At 36.1% G+C, this 19,720-nt stretch overlaps 1 protein-coding gene across 1 annotated transcript; it reads left to right on the top strand.

The window, feature by feature from the left end:
- Positions 1 to 69: 69 nt before the first annotated feature.
- On the top strand, positions 70 to 18,152 carry LOC144433704 (ATP-binding cassette sub-family C member 9-like). Its single transcript, XM_078122057.1, has 30 exons — positions 70 to 651; positions 1,407 to 1,643; positions 3,147 to 3,335; positions 3,594 to 3,746; positions 4,234 to 4,389; positions 4,778 to 4,912; positions 5,331 to 5,493; positions 6,077 to 6,117; positions 6,570 to 6,848; positions 7,137 to 7,313; positions 7,752 to 7,830; positions 8,656 to 8,761; positions 9,268 to 9,366; positions 9,642 to 9,807; positions 10,094 to 10,231; positions 10,429 to 10,648; positions 10,931 to 11,139; positions 11,727 to 11,966; positions 12,385 to 12,542; positions 13,069 to 13,161; positions 13,766 to 13,868; positions 14,083 to 14,196; positions 14,611 to 14,722; positions 15,133 to 15,263; positions 15,562 to 15,640; positions 15,957 to 16,065; positions 16,552 to 16,655; positions 17,086 to 17,219; positions 17,353 to 17,415; positions 17,750 to 18,152. The coding sequence occupies exons 1-30, from the start codon at positions 70 to 72 to the stop codon at positions 17,888 to 17,890; spliced, it is 4,710 nt and encodes a 1,569-aa protein (XP_077978183.1). The 3' UTR covers positions 17,891 to 18,152.
- Positions 18,153 to 19,720: the final 1,568 nt, after the last annotated feature.

The following is a 19,720-nucleotide window of genomic DNA, read 5'->3' as shown; positions in this document are numbered from 1 at the left end:
ACCCCGGAGACAAACAACAGAGGACTGCCAAAATAACGTCAACGCGCCGAGGTCAAGCCATTCGTCATAATGGCGAACTTGTCAGTCGTCCACCTGAATTGGTTTTGTGGAGACAATTCATCGGACTACGATCAGCTGAGTATATGCAAAGCCGATGCTCTTAGTGTGTGCGTTCATGGTGTCTTTCTGATACTGGCTTCAGTCGTACTCGCTGTCCTTGGATGTTGTACGAGTGTACGTAGCTATCACTCCAGCAGTATAATACACTTCCCAGGTCACTATTGTAAATGGATATTGTCAATGCTACTATGGCTAGTACTACTGTGTGCCGTCGGGGAGGGGATAATCACAGACCTATCCAGAAACACTGTGACACAACCCCACCAATATATCCCTCAAACACTTGCCATCACAAATGGTATAATGTGTTTAGTATATTATCATCATATGGAATATTGGAACAAACCTGGAATGTCGTGGTTGTTATTTCTATACTGGATGTCATCCATTACTACAGAAAGTTTAAGACTTGTAGTTTTAATTGAACAAATAGGATTTGATATAAACATTCTACGATTTGGTATTATTATGGTCAGTATTGCACTGTATGGATTATGTCTGGTGATTGAAATCAATGTGATACGAACCAAAGTAAGTTTTTATTTGTTATTAAACAAGTAGGGTCCTTTTGCAAGAGTTTTACCTGCTAAAATGTTTCGTAATAAAACTACTTTATATATTGACATCCACATTTGATAGTACTGATGACATGTGATCACCACGCACCTGTGCATGTGGACTCCGCGTAAACAATCATGATATTTACCGCATCTACTGATCTAGTATTGCCCTTTGAGTCGCCCACAATCATGTCTGTGGCTGTGTCTGTGTCTATCTATATCTGTATCTGTATCTGTATCTGTATCTGTATCTGTATCTGTATCTGTGTCTGTGTCTGTGTCTGTGTCTGTGTCTGTGTCTGTGTCTGTCTGTCTGTCTGTCTGTCTTTCTTTCTTTCTTTCTGTCTGTGTCTGTGTCTGTGTCTGTGTCTGTCTGTCTATGTGTCTGTCTGTATATATATATATATGTATGTGTCTGTCTGTCTGTCTGTCTGTCTGTCTGTCTGTCTGTCTGTCTGTCTGTCTGTCTGTCTGTCTGTCTGTCTGTCTGTCTGTCTGTCTGTCTGTCTGTCTGTCTGTCTGTCTGTGTACCTGCCTGTGTGCCTGCCTACCTGCATGTGTGCGTGTCTTAATCTTTGCTTACATTTGTCTTTCTTGTACTGCAAAGACAATGACAGACGTCGACGTTAATATAAAAACTCCAGTAGTTCAAATACGATCATATATTTTCATAGATACATTTATAATGTATAAGCCTTATTTCAATACATATATTTATCACTGCAGGTATTCGGTTGCTTGTATCATGACAAGCCCTACCCACGTGACCTGAAGAAGAAAAATATGCATTATGTGCATGCATATACAAATATGTTATCTCAGATCGTATACTGGTCACTAAACTGGTTATTCGCCATGGGATTTAGACGTCCACTAGAAATATCCGACCTGGGGTGCCTACCTGAGGAGTTTGAGTCGCGGTACCAATATAAAAATTTCCAACGAGCATATCGAAAAGAAAAGGTAACAAAGAAACTTAAATAGACGTTCAGAATTTTACACTTTCTGATCTATTTTGGTTGATATTTTCTCAGCAAACGGGGATATAGTGTTGTTACATCATAAACTTCAAGTTTTGGTTAGATGATTTCTTTAAAAACTTACACTTCACAAGTGAAAATACTGCAAAACAATAACCTATTCAAGGTTTTCGCATTTGTATCAGCAAAATATTTTTAAAAAGTGTAAGAAGATAAAAAAACATGGTTAATTTTAGTCAATGCATAGTCACTCGCATTTGCACTTTTAGTGGTTGTTTGTTATTGCCAAGATACACTAAGTATGCTGTCAAATTTGATATTTGCTTCATAGAAATATTTTGACTCATCATTAGTAAGTATGAACCCAGTGTCCATGAACCTTCATTCCCGTAATCTACCAACAAAGATATTCCCAATTCGCTTCACTGGTATCAGAATTAGGATTTCCATATTATTCACACGATGACTACATTATCATCTCGGTGTATATTTGTGAAGAAAGTGTCTTTTTTAGTAAAGTTATATATATGCCTGCCACACCTCGGATCGTACGCCTCACAAGGGACCAACTGCTATGTTAGAAAAAATGTCACAACGTACGTAACACGTTGCATCTGGTAGATCGTACTTTTATTATTGGTGTCAGACCGTAAATCCATAACACGTTTAAACGAGACAGCTACCGTACATCAAAAGCATTTACGTTCTCAAAGGGTTTGTATATTTTTTTGTACTGTGTAACTCAACCGAGAAACACCATCTCGTAGTTCTACCGTAACCTCTTGGAGACCCTTGACTGGACGGTACCATGATAGTATATAGGTATTGCGTTATTTATAGATCTATACAGAGTGGAACCCTTATTACAAGCGACAGTTTGTTTCTATTAAAACATTGATTTGACACAATAAACCTTCAGTTTATTTACCTGTTGACCCATGACCCAAGTGTTCACCTCAAAAGAAGGTTAGCAAATGTTAACTTATCACGAGGGCGTGTCATGAAGTGAACGTACTTGATTTTCTTGTACGGATGTTAAGCTTTATACTAACACCCTCATATACTGCAGTATTCAAGTATAACTTGTAAGACAAAAGTGGAATTTACAATGAATCAGACTAAGCTTTAGAAAATTGCCTTTGCGAATAAAAGTTTTTGAAAACTATAAATCTATCTGGGATAACGCAATCCGTGCTTTAACAAGTCTCGATTTTATAGTAGTATGGAATGTAAAAGTTATGACTGTTAATTCTGCTCTGTAATTATCATTGAGGTAGTTGGTTGAGCTTTAGTACAACTATCATACTAGCCACAGTATTACAGATACGATACTGGTAACTTTGCATACATACCACTCGTCAACGGTTAAATATTCTGTTATTGGTATGCATAAACGTCCAACGTTCGTATAATATTCCGATGATATATTTCATATTTGTCGCATCAGTACCATTGATTTGGTTTAACCATTATATTGTACGAACAGGAACGAACCGATGCCAAAAATACAAAGGCATCTTTATGGAGGACCTATAGAGCGACGTACGGATGTGCTATTCTGATAGGATCTGTGTTAGCCTATCTTAGTGCTACGTTCGGATTCATTCCAGCCCTGGCTATTGGATGGACTGTCTCATACGCCACTGACTACTATTATGGGTTTATCCAAGTCTATGTAAGTAGATTTGATATTTTGTAACTTGGGCTAATGTGTGTCGAATGTGTAGCGCCATATTTGGTAAATACGGATCAATGACAGAGTAAGTGGTTGGGAACATTGGGATAACGATTCGCGAAAAGGAAGAAGTAAGTGTTAACAAGCATTAACATGGTAACTAATGTACAAGATATTTTGTCCAAGAAATTTCTATTTTGTTTGTTTTCATACACCATAATGATATGTTTACTGCTATATTTTCCCCGTGTATTTTAGGACACTCCACTGGTAACAGTCACCGAGTTCTTCAATAATGGTTTCGTACTACTGGGTGTTATTTTTATCACCATCATTCTACAACGGTTTTCATATAACTTTGGTGCATATATTGCCACAATGAAATCAATTCAAGTCCGTTCAGCTTTACAGGTGAGTTCATTTTTAGTGTAATACAGTTACAGGAAAAATGAAGTTGCCTTGGGGTTTCAATCATCAGATGATGCCTTTTTTACACAAATATAGGCGCAATTGATTGAATTCTAGACAATCACAGAGACAAAACACACACAGCAGGTTCCTTTACTTTAATCACATTGAAAAGTGAGAACACATTGCTATTCATCTACAGTGCAGTAGAAACAGGCTTCTGTTGATATTAGAATTACACATGGACTTGGTGATTCATGGTTTCAATTGTTTACTTTCTCACAGAGAATCAACAGAGTAACTTGTCTACTTCTACACCCTACCCCTATAATTGTTTCTTTTGCATTTGGAGTAGTCGCTGTATGTAAACACTTTCATGAGTGAAACACCAAGCCAACTTCATTTCTCCTGTATCACTTGTTTCGATACACTTGCAATTTATGATACAAGATAAAGCAATCACCATTAATTGTTTCTTTCTATCTTTCAGTCATTTACGTATGAAAAGTCGTTACATCTTTCATCTTGGAGTTTATCGAGTGGGCAGATGACAGTTGGACAGATTGCTAACCACATGTCAGTCGACGCCATTGCTGTACAAACCTTCACAATGCTAACTACATCTATCGTGTCAATACCTTACCAGGTAGGTAAATGTTAGTGTGTGTGTGTGTCAGAGAGAGAGAGAGAGAGAGAGAGAGAGAGAGAGAGAGAGAGAGAGAGAGAGAGAGAGAGAGAGAGAGAGAGAGAGAGAGAGAGAGAGAGAGAGAGAGAGAGAGAGAGAGAGAGAGAGAGAGAGAGAGAGAGAGAGAGAGAGAGAGAGAGAGAGAAAGAGGGAGGGAGGGAGGGAGGGACGGACACAGACACAGACAGACAGACACACACACAGACAGACAGACAGAGTCATAGACAAAGACAGACAGACAAAGGCAGATACAGAGAGATGGACAGACAGAAAGAGATAGACTTTACAGAGAGTGTTATCAATTAGCACCTATGGTATACTGAACAATAATATACTTACTTTCTTACAGATCGTAGTAATCATAATATTACTGTACTTTCAACTTGGAGTAGCTGCACTTATTGGATGTACTTTGTTCGTAGTAGCAACACCTGTGCAATATAAAGTTATCAAACACATGTCAAAAGAACAGAGACGTGTAATGGTGAGTTGAACTATGTAGACAATAAAGAAAAATGATTTCAAAGCAAAGAGCTTTATGGAATTATGTGTCACTGTGACACAATTTGACAAAAGAGATAGAACTTCCATATTTTGTGAAAAAAAAACGTATGGTGATAAAGTCTGGCTGAAGCTCATACCCTTATCTCTCAAAATACTTCTGCCTGTTACTGCTTTTTGATTGTATCAGATTTAACCGTTTAGAAAATCTCGATTGTGTTTTGAATTTAGTTAATATAATATGTCGGCAAGTTAGAACGAAAATTCAATTTTTGGTGCAAGATTTCGAAAGCATGACCAAATTGTTAATATTGGAGGTTCATGATGTCATATTTGAAATAGCTGTGAGATACTACGATTAACAGTCTTTAATTAGATTGTTTTGTTTTGTTTTGTTTCAGGGGTTTTCTGACGAACGTCTTAAGAAATCTAATGAATTATTACAAGGTATGAAATTACTAAAATTACAAGGTTGGGAAGAAATGTTCTGTTCAGCTATAGAAGTTGTACGTGCCAAGGAGATCTCACAGCTCCTTAAAGTCAGTGCGCATACCATATGTACAAGTAAGTCTAATGTCTTGAGAATATGTCAACATATATATGAAATAAAATATAGATATAAATTTTAAATGGATACATATGACGAATACAATGTTTGAACTGACGGATGTAAAGTTTCAACCTCAAATTCAAAATTTATAGAGCGACGTTTCGATGCATGCACACTAGTACTTCCATCAGGCTAAATCAAATATAAAGGCCAAGCTATATATAGTCTCAAGAAAACCGAAAACGATCTCGAATTTGTAATTCTACATTCTGTGGAGGTAATCTTTGATGATAATTAACCCATCATCCAAATGACCTTTCACAATGATGATAACAATTCAGTACATACGTTTTCAAGTAAATGGAAAGATCTTGAGAATTTTTGTAATGATTTACAGACCACACATCATTAATGTTTTGTATTTTTTTTTGTCTTTTGTCTTTTTTATATGTGAAGTTTTGTGAATTTTGTATTTTTGCACTTTTTACCCTCGAGCACAGGGAATACCTCAATTTAATTTTTTTTTTAAACGAAGACCTTTGACATGGTATTGTTATTAATATATAACTATTTATTCCCTCTCCCGTTTTCTTCTAGCTTTGTTGGCGCAAGCTACGCCAGTAATTGTTACTTTTATCGTAAGTTAAAATCCTAACATATCAGTCATTCCGTCTGTATGTCTATGTATTCGGCCTTGTATGTCTCCATGGTTCTCTACACCACTAGCATTTTCCAATTTTCTGTAATCATCCATATATGAACAGAAAGTTCAATGTCATATTGTTGTCTCTAACGAACTTTTCAAATTTCTCAAAATTTGTTTCTCAACTCTTCTAAAAAGTTGAAATTGGCCAGGAAATACAAATTCTTATTGTTTGATGGCTAGCTGCTTTTTACTTGCATGACGAACGGTCTATACCAGTTGTACCAAATAGTAATCGTATCAGAGCAAATAACATATAGGCACTACAATGGGAAATATACATGACGAATTTTAAGAACAACTCTAAAATATGCAAATGTAAAATTTATTTTTCTTAATTTTTATGATTTTAAATGTTCACTCTTTTATATATTCTCTATTCCCTAGTCGTTTGCTGTGTATTCCAAGATCAGTGAGACACCGCTGACTCCAGACATCGTCTTTGCATCACTAGCCCTGTATACACAACTCGCCAACCAGCCTCTGTTAATGGTACCTCCGGCTGTGTCAGCGTTAGTAAATGCACTTGTTTCAACCAAGCGACTTCAACATTTCTTTGCTGCCAGCGAGTTGGCAGAGTTACAAAACGGAAGGCCTGCATCAAGTAGAGGTTTTAATTGTGTGCAGGAAGATTATCATGGTGATGGTAACCGGGGTGATGACGAGGTGAGAGGTCAAAGAACAGAGGTCCTGACCGTGTATCATTTGTAGAAATAGACTGACAGACCAGCCGTTGTGGGCACGGTCCATGTCCTTATTTGGGGAGGCGGATAAGCCAAGACCGATGACGTCATTACAGTCTTGTACAGAAAGAGTAAGACAAAGAATGCGATGGGGGGGGGGGACGAGTTACAGTTTCTCGCCTAATATTATCTTATTACTTTTGATTTTTGTAGATAGTTTCTTTGTATTTTTGATTGACTGAATAAAAACCAAAAATTTTAATTTTTTCAGATAGATGACATTGAAGATGAGCACCATGAATTGAACAGTAAAGACACTGATAGATTGATACCAGACCGTAAAGATCACCGTTATGGAACGTTTAATAATGATGAAGAAAATTCATTTGTCAACACTGTAACGTCATCTACCAATGTCCCAGATATCCCGGACGACATAGCGGTCAAGGTAGAACAAACAGTTGTTTTGGGTTATGGAATAGATAGACAATAGTTTAGCACAGTTGATTGACACGTTAGTTAGTTACGGCGGTGGGGTGGGGGTGGGGGTCGCAATATATCTTTCTAAGAATGATAACATTTAGAAAATGAACTCTGTACAAATGATGATTCTTGATATTTGACAGTCTGCTTGTTTGCCAACTCTTCACAAGCAGCGTATTGTATCAATCACTTTCGAATATACGTCTTTGACTAAATCTCTAAGTGGGTTACGATTGTAGATGTTACACATAAAGGCGTGTATAATTGGAATCATGTCATGTGTCCTCTAAAAATAACTTATATACCTTACATTCACTTTGGAAATTATAAACATGTAGAGTCTTTGCCGTACAGCAGCATATTTCACATTGTATCTTTTAATTCGTTCTTACCACTGTTTCAGATCACAGACTGTAACTGTACCTGGGATATAGATGTACCTATTCCTACATTATCTGACATCAATGTGGACATCCTGGCAGGTAAAATGATACAAAGTTATCGTTATTTTAAATTCTTCCAAGCAATAATATATGCGACCATTATGATGCTGTTTGGATATGGGGTGACCACAAGACCTGCTCAAATCGTACTTTTTGTCCTTTACGTGCAATGATGACACTTAGATGTATCTTATCAATAGTTAGAGGCATGCACTAATGAAAGACATCATCTTGTACATTGATGAAGGAAAAGTGTGTTTCACTTCTATAAAATTAGAAATATGATTTTTCCATTATGTTAATTGCAACTGTAACAAATTATGGGGTGTTACCTCTACTGTTAACGTAACCCTCCTTCAATGTTACTCTCTCTCTCGCCACTCTGTACACGGGATCGACTTGGACTTTTAGGGAATTAGCTCAGACTACACACAATGTTCATGGTTAACCTGGATCATTTGGAAGTGGCCACGGAGCAGATCGAAGCTCCTAGCCTCAGACCGTCTCTTCCAAAGACTGAATCCATCCTTTTATTATTCCATTATAAACATAAAATATACAATACTCAAATGATTGGGTGATAAAGTAATCAGCACCATAAATGACTAAAACGGAAGTATTGCCGTCGCCTTAATTCAATGCAAATGATATTGACTTGTATTCTGTCATCCGTGACACAACCTCAAGTTGTCATTTTGCAAGCATTCCCTCAGATACTTGATTTCGGAGTGCGCTTTTGTTATTTTCTTATTTTCATAAGTGTGAATAGTTATACTATCTTATTGTTTAATCATAACAGTAGGTAAATACTCAGTTTTACGTTTTCCAAAGACTATCGTTCTGTTTACCTTCTTTTTTTCAAAGGAGAGTTAACAATGGTAGTTGGAATAGTGGGAAGTGGAAAGTCGTCTTTGTTGTCCGCCATATTGGGTGAAATGACAATCATCTCTGGTTCGATCTATTTCAATAGGTAAGGGTTTCAAAGTTCGTAATTTGTAAGATAAACATTTTATAAGGAATAATATTTATAGAAATCAAATGAGTTAAGTGTATACTCTCATAAAAATATTACTTTCCGAAGTGAAGCATTGTGCCAAAATAAACTTGAAGAGATTCTAACAACTTATTACACTCTTTGTCATAATAATGCTAAGCTTTTATGACAAAGAGTGTATGTAACTAGTAGATATAAGCTGATATGTGTTGTAGATGCCGTGTGTTTTCGTATCTATAAAGTGTACTTCGGTGGAGGCACCAAGTCTCAGAATATTGGTGATTTTAATGTTGACCACATTTTTACTCTCGATTCTCAAAATAGTTAACAAGGTCAATGCCATTTTTTGTGATTTATTTTCCCATAAAAATGATGACATTCAGACTTGTCAAAGAATTCCAGTACTTGACTCACTCCAACTCGGGTTATTTATTTCTCAATCTTGAAAAATTCTTGTCATGTTCTTGTTTATTTCCTCATAGGAATAGAAGCTCCATTTGCTATGTACCCCAGAAACCATGGTTACAGAACGCAACATTAAAGGAAAACGTCATCTTTGGCAAAGACTTTGAACTCACAAGGTATTATAGTAAAACTGTGTATTTATAAATCATAAATATATAATATAAGTATGAAGGATCTTTAGTTTATGAAACTGACAGTCTATAAAACTATGATTGCAGTGATGTAGTGAGGGAGTTCTTTATAAAAATGCAACCAGAAGGTACCTCACATCCCAGTAGTTTTTCTTGCAGACGGGCAGGATAACTTGAAACACACAAGCGTTATGCTAATAATAACATGTGAATAAACTAGATCATTTTTTAAAAGTAATTTCGTATCTTTTTGCACACAGGTACCAGACAGTGATAGAAGCATGTGCTTTACAACCTGACATTGATATCTTACCAGCTGGTGACATGACAGAGATTGGTGAGAAGGGTATCAACCTCAGTGGAGGACAGAAACAACGAGTCAGCGTAGCCAGGGCTTTGTACAGTAAAGCAGATATTGTTCTGTTAGTAAGTTCTACTCTTTTTCTTAGCACCCAATGGGCGAAGTCTGAGGGGGCCTATGCATCGAGTCCCGTCCGTCCGTCCGTCCATCTGTCCGTCTGTCCGTCCGTCCGTACGTACGTACGTACGTACGTACGTGCGTGCACGCATGCGTCCGATCGTGTGTGCGTCCGCGTGTCTTTAAATAGTATTGTTGACTGATTTGATTAAAGCAACCGCGTCCAAACAGCATTATTGTCATGGATATGACCACACTTATCTAACTTTATCCATATTTTTAAAAACAATCTAGGATGACCCTTTATCAGCCCTGGATGTCCATGTAGGTTCACATCTTCTGGAGCAAGGAATAGCGGACTTCTTGAAGAAGGAAAACAGGACAGTAGTTCTTGTAACTCATCAAATACAATATTTAGACTATGCAAATAAGGTAAGGGTACGTTTTGTAAATGCATTGTCTGTCTTTTTGTTCATACATCGACAATCATGTTATACCAAACCAATTTCCTGACTCTGGAGAGTTACTGCAGTGTATAGTAAATGCGATGCCTGCATATTTGTTCCAAACATGAGTTTGGTAAACCTAACCAATGCAAGTTCCTAACCATGTTAATATTACCCTTGAAGGTTGTTGTAATGGACAATGGTAGAATCTGTTCTCAAGGAGATCTTCAGGAAATCCAGAAACAAGATCCATCGGGATACTCAGACTTGAAGAAAAAGATAGAATTGAGTGCATCGGAGATAGACAGTGAATCAGACGAAGACAAGACACTGGAAATGCAACGTCAAAGTCTCATCAAACAAGTGAAAAATATAGAAAAAGAGGAAAAGAAAATGAAGAATGGTAAGTTTTTATAACATGCCAGCTCAAGCTGAATGTTGGTAAAGTAAAGGGATGAATTGGTACAACTTTAACACTGTAAAATACTTTCCTAATATTGTGTTTTTTTAGTATTTCTTTTACACCAAGAGATATACTTACCTGTGTGTAGAAATGCAATAAAATATACAGTTATGTATTCATCAAATGTGAAATGCTCATCGTTTTTTAGATGATGTTAACCACGCAATGAACTTTGACCTTGAATCACTGATTATCTGGCATATTTATATTTCACATTTTCAGCTGAAACTGGTACCTTGATTAAACGAGAAGAACGTGAGAGAGGTTCCGTTTCCTGGCGAGTTTATCTTGCCTATGGCAAGGCAATGAAGCTCCCTTTGGTTTTCTTGATGTTGGTTATGTTCCTTGTCCAAGGTACTATTCATATCTTTACCAATTTCTGGTTGTCTCAGTGGTCTGAAGCTGGTATGGACACTGAAAATAAAACTCAGGTAAGTAACTTTCTCTATGATATGATAAGTAGTTGTAATAATGAAATTCTGTTAAAGGTAGTTACGTTATACTATGTTGTAGAGCAAATGCCATTTGAGCAAATTTAAACCATACCTTAATTTTGTCTGTGACACATGGGAAATCGAGAAAAATGACGGTGAGTCGTGGACAGTGTCGTAAAAGAGGCAGTGATTCACCACCATGAGGAAACGTATTCCAGTTTTAAAAGTTGATCTTTGACTTATGGCTAATACTCATACTAGTAACTGTGACGTCACCTTTCATAGTTCTGTGCACGGGAGAACTTATCGACAGTGCAGTTGTGTGCTTTATACTATTCATTCAACAATATAAATCATACAGGGGGTCGACAAGCTGACATTTCCTCACTTCGTCAGCAATGTACATTGATGTATCAGTCAGTTATTTACTTTTTTATTTAAGTCTTCGACTCTCGTCCAATTACAATTTCCGCACCAACTCCAAAGTGCCACTCAACTTATAGTAATTTAAAGCAAAAATGTATTCCTACCAGGTTGTCCTAAAAGTTTACCTTTCCTGTGTTGTATTTTTGTTATATCTACAGGAAGAATTAGATGATGAACTTGATTATAACCTTCGAGGTTATGCAGCCTGGTCTTTCAGTTACGTTCTTATTGCAATTATCGCCACAACGTGTCAGATAATATTTTTTATATTCGCCGCCAAACGTCTTCATATCTCATTGCTACGTAATATTGTGCACGCTCCAATGAGATTCTTCGACACAACACCGATTGGTCGTGTTCTGAACAGATTATCGAATGACACACAGATTATCGACCAGGTACGTTCGTTTTCCTACACTCCAACTCTCGCATTGAAACATTGTAAGCTAAACATATCAAGGAAGGCTAGAAAGACAGATTTAAGATACAGTAGCCAGTTTGAAAAGCTAGCAAGGTTAGACGGCCAGTTTAGAAAGCTAGGAAGGTAAGACACCATGTTCAGAAAGCTAGCAATGACCCTTTGTACAATTAACATGCTGTGAATTGGTTATCTCCGTTTCTCTATGGATAGTTAGGTAATCGCATTTGGCATCCATATTTCTTTCATGGGGGTTTCTATTGATTTCTCTAAATTGTCTGTTATATATTACTTATGTCATATTTAAAGCATGTGTCATATTCTACAATCTTTTCTGCAAAGTTGAAATGCAATTTCCATTATACAAACCCTTCTAATGAACATCTATTTTCCAACAGAGGTTATGGATGACCATAAACACGTTGATGAATTGTACACTCCAAAGTTTGACAGCTTTAGTCGTCAATGCTATTGTAACTCCTATATTCCTAGCTGTGGTTGCTCCTGCACTGGCAGCCTTCTTCCTCGTCATGAAATATTTCATAGCCACTTCAAGGTAACTTGTTCTACAAACTTGGTTATACCAGTACAAGTCACTACTTATTTTACTACAAAATAAGCTAAGTCTTGAATAATGTTAGATCTAGCACTTTTGACATTACAAGGTATGTTGTACTATAGCGTGACAACAATGTTGTACCAATTCCACGTGATCTACTAAAGTCACTATAAAGTTTGAGTCTAGATTTTGTTAGGCCTTAGGCTAGCACAATTGACTTTTCAATCGTCATTTAAATGTGTATTTGTTTTGTATGATCACAGAAGTTATTTGCTCGAGTTGGTGGCAGAATTACTGGAGATACACAAATGACAAATAGTGAAGACGTATTTCTTCGACGCAGGTTCGGTGCTACCGTTGCCCCAAAAACAGAATGATATGAATGTGCCCAACGCACAAAATGATCACATAGGCTGCATAGGCCTCTGCAAATGAATTCCAAAATTCGTTTGTACACGACAAATGCTGTATTTGTTTTCATTCTATTTATTCATTTTATGTATTCGTTATATTTACATTGCAGAGAATTGAAACGTCTCGATAGTATTTCTGCTTCACCAGTCTTTGCTCATTTTTCGGAAACTCTCGGAGGACTATCAACAATACGAGCATACAGGTTAGTTGCAATTCTATATTGAAATAACATTTGGAAATACCATTTTACCAAAATTGTACGCCTTCGAAGAGAAAATGCAGGATTTCTTCCCGATCTTTCTACATCATAACAAAGAGCGTCTACACCATTGGTTCTGTGGTGCTCGAAATATGAGTCGAAACCTTCATAATTACCATTATATTTCACCATTATTTCTGAAAGGAGACATGCATATGTATGATTTATGCTAAATTACCAATATCTTGCGTCATACTGAAAATACGTATGACATAGGGGGTATAGTACTACTCGTCATCGACTCGTAGTGACAAGTCCTCATATGTCACTTGTTAGTTTTCTTGGGATAACAAAAGAAGAAACATATTGGCGAGTAATAACTCTAATTAGACTATAAGGCCTTGTCAATATTATGAATGTTGTTGGATTTGTCTAATACAAAACGGTGTTGGTTTGGAATAGCGGCTCCATTATTTATAGTCATACAAATGTCTACATCTAAGTGGTACAGTGAAGCACATTACATGACGTAATAACTAAAAAAAGACTTTATCTCTGTACCTATTTAAAATTAAATTTCATTACTGGATTCCGTTTTACTAAACAGGGATGAAAACAGATTCAAGAAGATCATATTAGAAAGACTGAATGGTAATCACCTAACACAGTTATACGTACATACAAGTAACAAATGGTTGCAATGTCGTCTGGTAAGTTTAATTAACAATATATGACTGGCCTTTTGATGTCTACTACAGTTAACACATTCAACCAGTTCATTGTAAACACAGTATTAAAATCACAGATAAAGTTTTCAATTGTTGAAAACGGCGTTACTTGACAAAGGTGGGAATGGTCTCTATATTTGTTCATGATTATTCGTATGCTATTTATACACCTTACGCCACTTTTCTTTCTTCACAGCATTTCATTGGTGCAGTGATAGTATTAATTTCTGGACTATCGAGTCTTCTTAGTCTAGTACTCAGTGGTATTGAACCAAGCCTTGTTGGTCTGTCACTGACCTATGCGTTTTCAGTAAGTTATTGCCAACTGTACTTGTACTATTTGTCCTTTATAGATCTCCCAACGCCATCATAGTAATACATACCTTATTGCAACATAAAAGATAGAATCGTGTTTGTATATACATTTGAAGTCAGACATGGATTAAAAAAGTAATATATTAGACTATCGTTGTTCTTAACATACGCTCACTTAATTGTGTATTACAGCAGTTTCACCCTTTATATGGTAACATTTGGTCTACAGAAAGACAGGACTTGGCAACTTAATTTGTATTATGAAGATTATAACCACCCTTTAAAACTTTCATGTTAATCACTGACGCTGGGAAACATTCAAAGATGAACTTTTTTTAGAAAGAACCCAAAAGCCAACGTGATTATTTAATAACGGAATTCATTATTTGTGAATTCTTATCCAATCCAGATGTATGGTTATATGGCGACTTTAGTAATGCAACTCGGTGAGATGGAGATACAAATGAATGCTGTAGAACGTGTTGAATACTATACTCAGGTGGAGGGTGAGGAGTATCGAGGTATGTGTCATACTACACAATTGGTCAAAGATAATTCTATTTGACAATACTAAAAGCTATAAGTTGTAAGCTATTTTGCTAAAGCTCAAAGTAACAATCATGACATAGGGGATATATTTGCAATAAATGCCGGTCTTGCAGCTACACAAAGGTGGCATGCTGGGTATCGAAGGAGTCTATATAGGAACGGGTACCAATATTTTCTACGTACAATTGCTTGGTGGGGATCTCGAGTTTTCACTCCATTCTTACGAGCGGCCTCTTTAGAAAGATTAGTTGAGAAAGTGATACGTGTATGATGAAGATGATAAATTTATTATTATTTATGATAATGTATAAATTAGCTTTATTTGAATTGGGGATTTTCAAAATATAGCCTTTGCTAAAGAAATGTCTTGTTACTTTTCAAGGAACATACACACCCCCATCAGACTGGCCAAATGAAGGTGACATTAAGATAGAAAATATCTCAGTACGATACGCTGAAGATTTAGATCCAGTTCTTCAAGATATCAACATTCATTTCCAAGGTGGACAAAGGGTATGTATGCTATAGATTGTTACTGTGCTATACAAATTTTGCTCTGCTTTATTGTTTTGTTGGTGTCAAACTAAACATAAAAGAATAGTTTGGCGTTATGTTCTGATCATTTGTAACGTTTGGTGCATTTTATATCAGATCTATTGAAGTGACTTAAAACAGACTCTAGGTTCGCTGAAGATGATACCGGTGAAATGATTGTGTATTTGCTAGTCACATATACACTAGTCACATATACTACTTAAACTTATAGCTTAAGTCAGAATTTCTCTTCTTTTTCATTTGGTTTGAATTTCAGATTGGGATTTGTGGAAGGACTGGAAGTGGTAAATCGTCACTTACTCTAGCAATGTTTAGGATGATAGACACTTATAAAGGTATAAGTTGTGTTACATGTCTGTAATAAGTTGATGGCACGTGGAAGGATATCTATGAAACTATCACAACATTGATTGACCTTAAAAATCACTGAAGGACAAACCATCACATACTTTACACATATATGATATGCGAAAAATGAATATATACTATCTATTGTAAATCAGTTTTTCATTTTTGGCCAATCAGTTTTCGCAATGTCTGGAGTTTCATTACAATAATTTGATACGTCTAGGACTTTGGAAATGGGTAGATCATATTACATAAATGTGAAGTAAAGAACTTATGCTTGGATTTTTTTTTTTACATTTGCAGGTTATATTCATATTGACAATGTCAATATAGCTCATGTCCCATTACTTAAACTTCGTAGTCGACTATCAATCATACCACAGGACCCTGTACTTTTCAGGGGAACTATAAGGTAAGACTTGATTTTAGCGGATGCGATATATATCAAGAGTCGTTTTGACCTGTGAATATCATTAATTAAACACTTTAAAAGTTCAAAGTTAAAGGGTCATAGGAATGCCAAGAATCCTCGTATGTAAAAGAGAAATACATTCAATAAATAACTTCAGTGTTTAAATATAACTTGTCGACATTTACTCTGCGAAATCTTAACCTTTTCATTTATATCGTGTAAATCGGAAAAGGGCCAAGTAATGTTTTAATTTTTTCAGAAAAGAATCTTTGTCAATATACAATAAAAACAATCTATTATACATCGATAAAGTATATACATCGTACTGTGAAGCTGATATCGATATCAATCTAGTAAAAACAACGTCGTGTAATTTATCAATCTGATTTATTTACTGCCATTTTCTGCATATATTGTCATTTGTTTTCGATTTTTGTTGTTCTGAATGTGAGCGCCTCTCAATCAGGTTGGTACTTTATACACTAGGTACAACATGGACCCAGAAGGAGTACGGAGTGACGACGAGTTATGGGAAGCATTGGAAATAGCTCAGTTGAAAACCACTGTACTTGATCTAAACGGACAACTAGGTATGTATTCATCCTGTGATTTAACGATAATATTGTATGATATTATGATAAGGGGAGATATACAATGTTATATACCTGATACTAAGGAATACTAAAAATGTTTCTTCAAAGAATTTGGTATCCTCTGTTTGCAACTTCGTTTATTACTGTAGTACATTAAAACTACTATCCGATAGTAACTGTTATAGGTATAAGTATGTGCCTTATCGTTTTCTTTCGGTCGTTTAAATGCACTGTACCAACCTCGTATGCATCAATTGATAATGTTTTAGAACGCATACAAATGAAAATAAATAGGTCTTAGACTTGAAGAAGTATTCAAAACTTCTGGTAAAGTGTAAAGCAACTGTACTTATTCCAACATTTCATGTATCATTCAGTTTATAGTGACACATACGTTGATTTCTTCTCATATTCCTTTGTTCTACAGATGCTCAGGTATCTGAAGAAGGTGACAACTTCAGTGTTGGACAAAGACAGTTATTTTGTCTGGCTAGGGCGTTCTTAAGAAATACTAGAATTCTTATTATGGATGAAGCCACGGCATCAATTGACATGAAAACGGTACGATGTGCATAGTGACTGCATATCGGTGTATGTGTTTGTATGTATGTATATATAGTGGGTGGATGCAATGTTGAGTACAAAATTTAGTGTGATACGATATAAAACAAACTTTTTGTGACTCCATTTGCAGGACAGTATTTTAAAGACAGTTATACAGACAGCATTCCCTGGTACTACAGTGATTACAGTTGCAGTAAGTGTAATGATGTATTTTTTTTATATATAAGACCGTTGGACGCATTTTCAGGCGTTAGACTGTACCAAACTGAGAATACATTTAGACTGCCAATCACTGGCATGGGTGTGAAAAATACAAACGAAAAAGCTGGTCCAATGAACTAAACAAAGTCTATAGAAATGTGGATTATAAGTTAAAGGAATAAAATGATAATATTAATACACATTATTTATATTTTTCTACTTCAGAAATCGTTGTAACTGTTGCTAACACTGTACGATCAACTTTGTTAGATTGTTTTCTGATATACAGTCTTTGCTTACCTTTCAATCTTATCTTTATATGACAGCATCGTATAACAACCATAATGGATTCTGACATGGTACTGGTGTTAAGTGATGGTAGAGTTGCAGAATATGATACACCACAGAATCTACTTAGTAAAAAGGACAGCATGTTTTCATCACTGGTTAAAGGAACCATGTCTTAAAGGAAGAAACTATTTTGCATTCGCAACTACTCAAAGAATATCTTAAATTGCTGCATAATTTGGTCGACGACATTGTCGTAAACCATAGCCTCTTTTACGGCACCATCCAAGACGCACCCCCAAGACTGGTAGTTTCGCGGAAGAAATAACAGCTCTTGTTTGCGAGAATAGTCGACTACAATTGTGTGATTGTGGCGAACAGAAAATTCTCTAGTACTATTAATAATTTCATTTAAGTTTAAAATATTTGTAACCTTTACTTAATACAGATGTTACTTTTATACCCTTTTTAAACCAAGTTTTTGACTAATATGATCAAATGTAACGTACATGAAACTAATCATTTGCACAGAACAGTAAGTTTATTGATAAAGCCAGACCCTTGCCAGTCATACAGATTACTATTTGGAAAACAATACGCATGAAATATAAGCGCAATTATTTTTCTTTTCTTTTCATTGTGCGATTTACTCGAGGTGCAATCAAGCAATTTCCAAAATTAAAACTGGGACGTCTTTCAATATCCTACAGACTAATGCGTAGTCTTGTATATTTTCCAAGACTTCTAATTTTAAACAAATTCGGGGTCTTGTAATTCTCAATACATCCGGGATAATCCGTTCAGGGAGACTCGCGCGTTATTCCAGCCTACCATTTTGCATATCAACACGTGGTGTGTTGATAGTTATGACTGGTAATTACATAATAAATATAATGTCATGGACGTTTTGGATATATTGCGAGCTAATTTTACGTTTGTACTTCCGGTGATTTCTTAAACGCACAATATCCTGATTCAATACAATTTACAACTTTGATAAGACATTTTTGTCTTTTGATTGTAACACTTTGGAGATAATTTTTGGGACATTTACATTCTGTGTAACATTTTTTTTACACTAAACCAGTTGTGTAGTATTTGAGAAAAAGACTATAAAATATCAGGGTAATCGAAAGTGAGAAATCACTAACTGAAAAATTCATGTTTTATTACTGGCATTGTAGTTACAATAGAAGTCATGTATACTTTACTGTCTGTATGTGGTTATTTTCTTCTTGCAATGACGTAGAACATTTGAACAGTGGGATGCACAATCGACAAATTCATATGAAGCTAAGGAGTTAAGCTTAGCGTTGGTTAGGGATAAAGATCGGGAAAGCGTTTATACTCGCCGATTGACCCGTTGTTATATTAGTGTTGTTATTGTTAAAACTTTCGTCGTCGTCGTCGTCGTCGTCGTCGTCGTCGTCGTCGTCGCCGCCACCGCCGCCGCCGCCGCCGTATTCTAGACTGTATTTCTCATATCTTTCACCGTATTTTCGAAATTAAACAATCGAAACAGTTGAATTGAATGAAATAAAAGAAAGCGGGGACTGAATTACCTTACAAATTTGTTGATTGAAATGTGACATTGAAATGTGACAGAGGGGCAGCTACTTATAAATCGCATGCACTAGATAGTGACCAGTTTAAACTTGGTGAAATGAAATGTAAACTACATATCACACCGACAGTATATATATGTGTATATATGGCCTCATACCTATATGTGCCTAATATCATCCCAGTGCCTTCAACTACGCCTGCATGGCGGGCAGTAAGTTAATTGTACAAGATCCAGACGTTGCTTCTGCTGTAATATGCTCCAACCAAGGGACAAGGGACTGGATATTTCAGACTAGGTGTTGGAAAACAAAACACAGAGTTATAAAACATAACAATACTACCAATGTCTCAATGTCTTTGCTGTATCTATAAGTTGTAGGGAGTGAGGATCTTGAATGTTGCGTTCCTGATCGTTGTAAATGTTGACTTTGTTGGGGAGGGGG

Source organism: Glandiceps talaboti, chromosome 4 (genome assembly GCF_964340395.1).
Source record: "Glandiceps talaboti chromosome 4, keGlaTala1.1, whole genome shotgun sequence".
In the NCBI taxonomy this organism is placed as follows: domain Eukaryota; kingdom Metazoa; phylum Hemichordata; class Enteropneusta; family Spengelidae; genus Glandiceps; species Glandiceps talaboti.
This window is presented reverse-complemented; position numbering and strand designations above follow the sequence as displayed.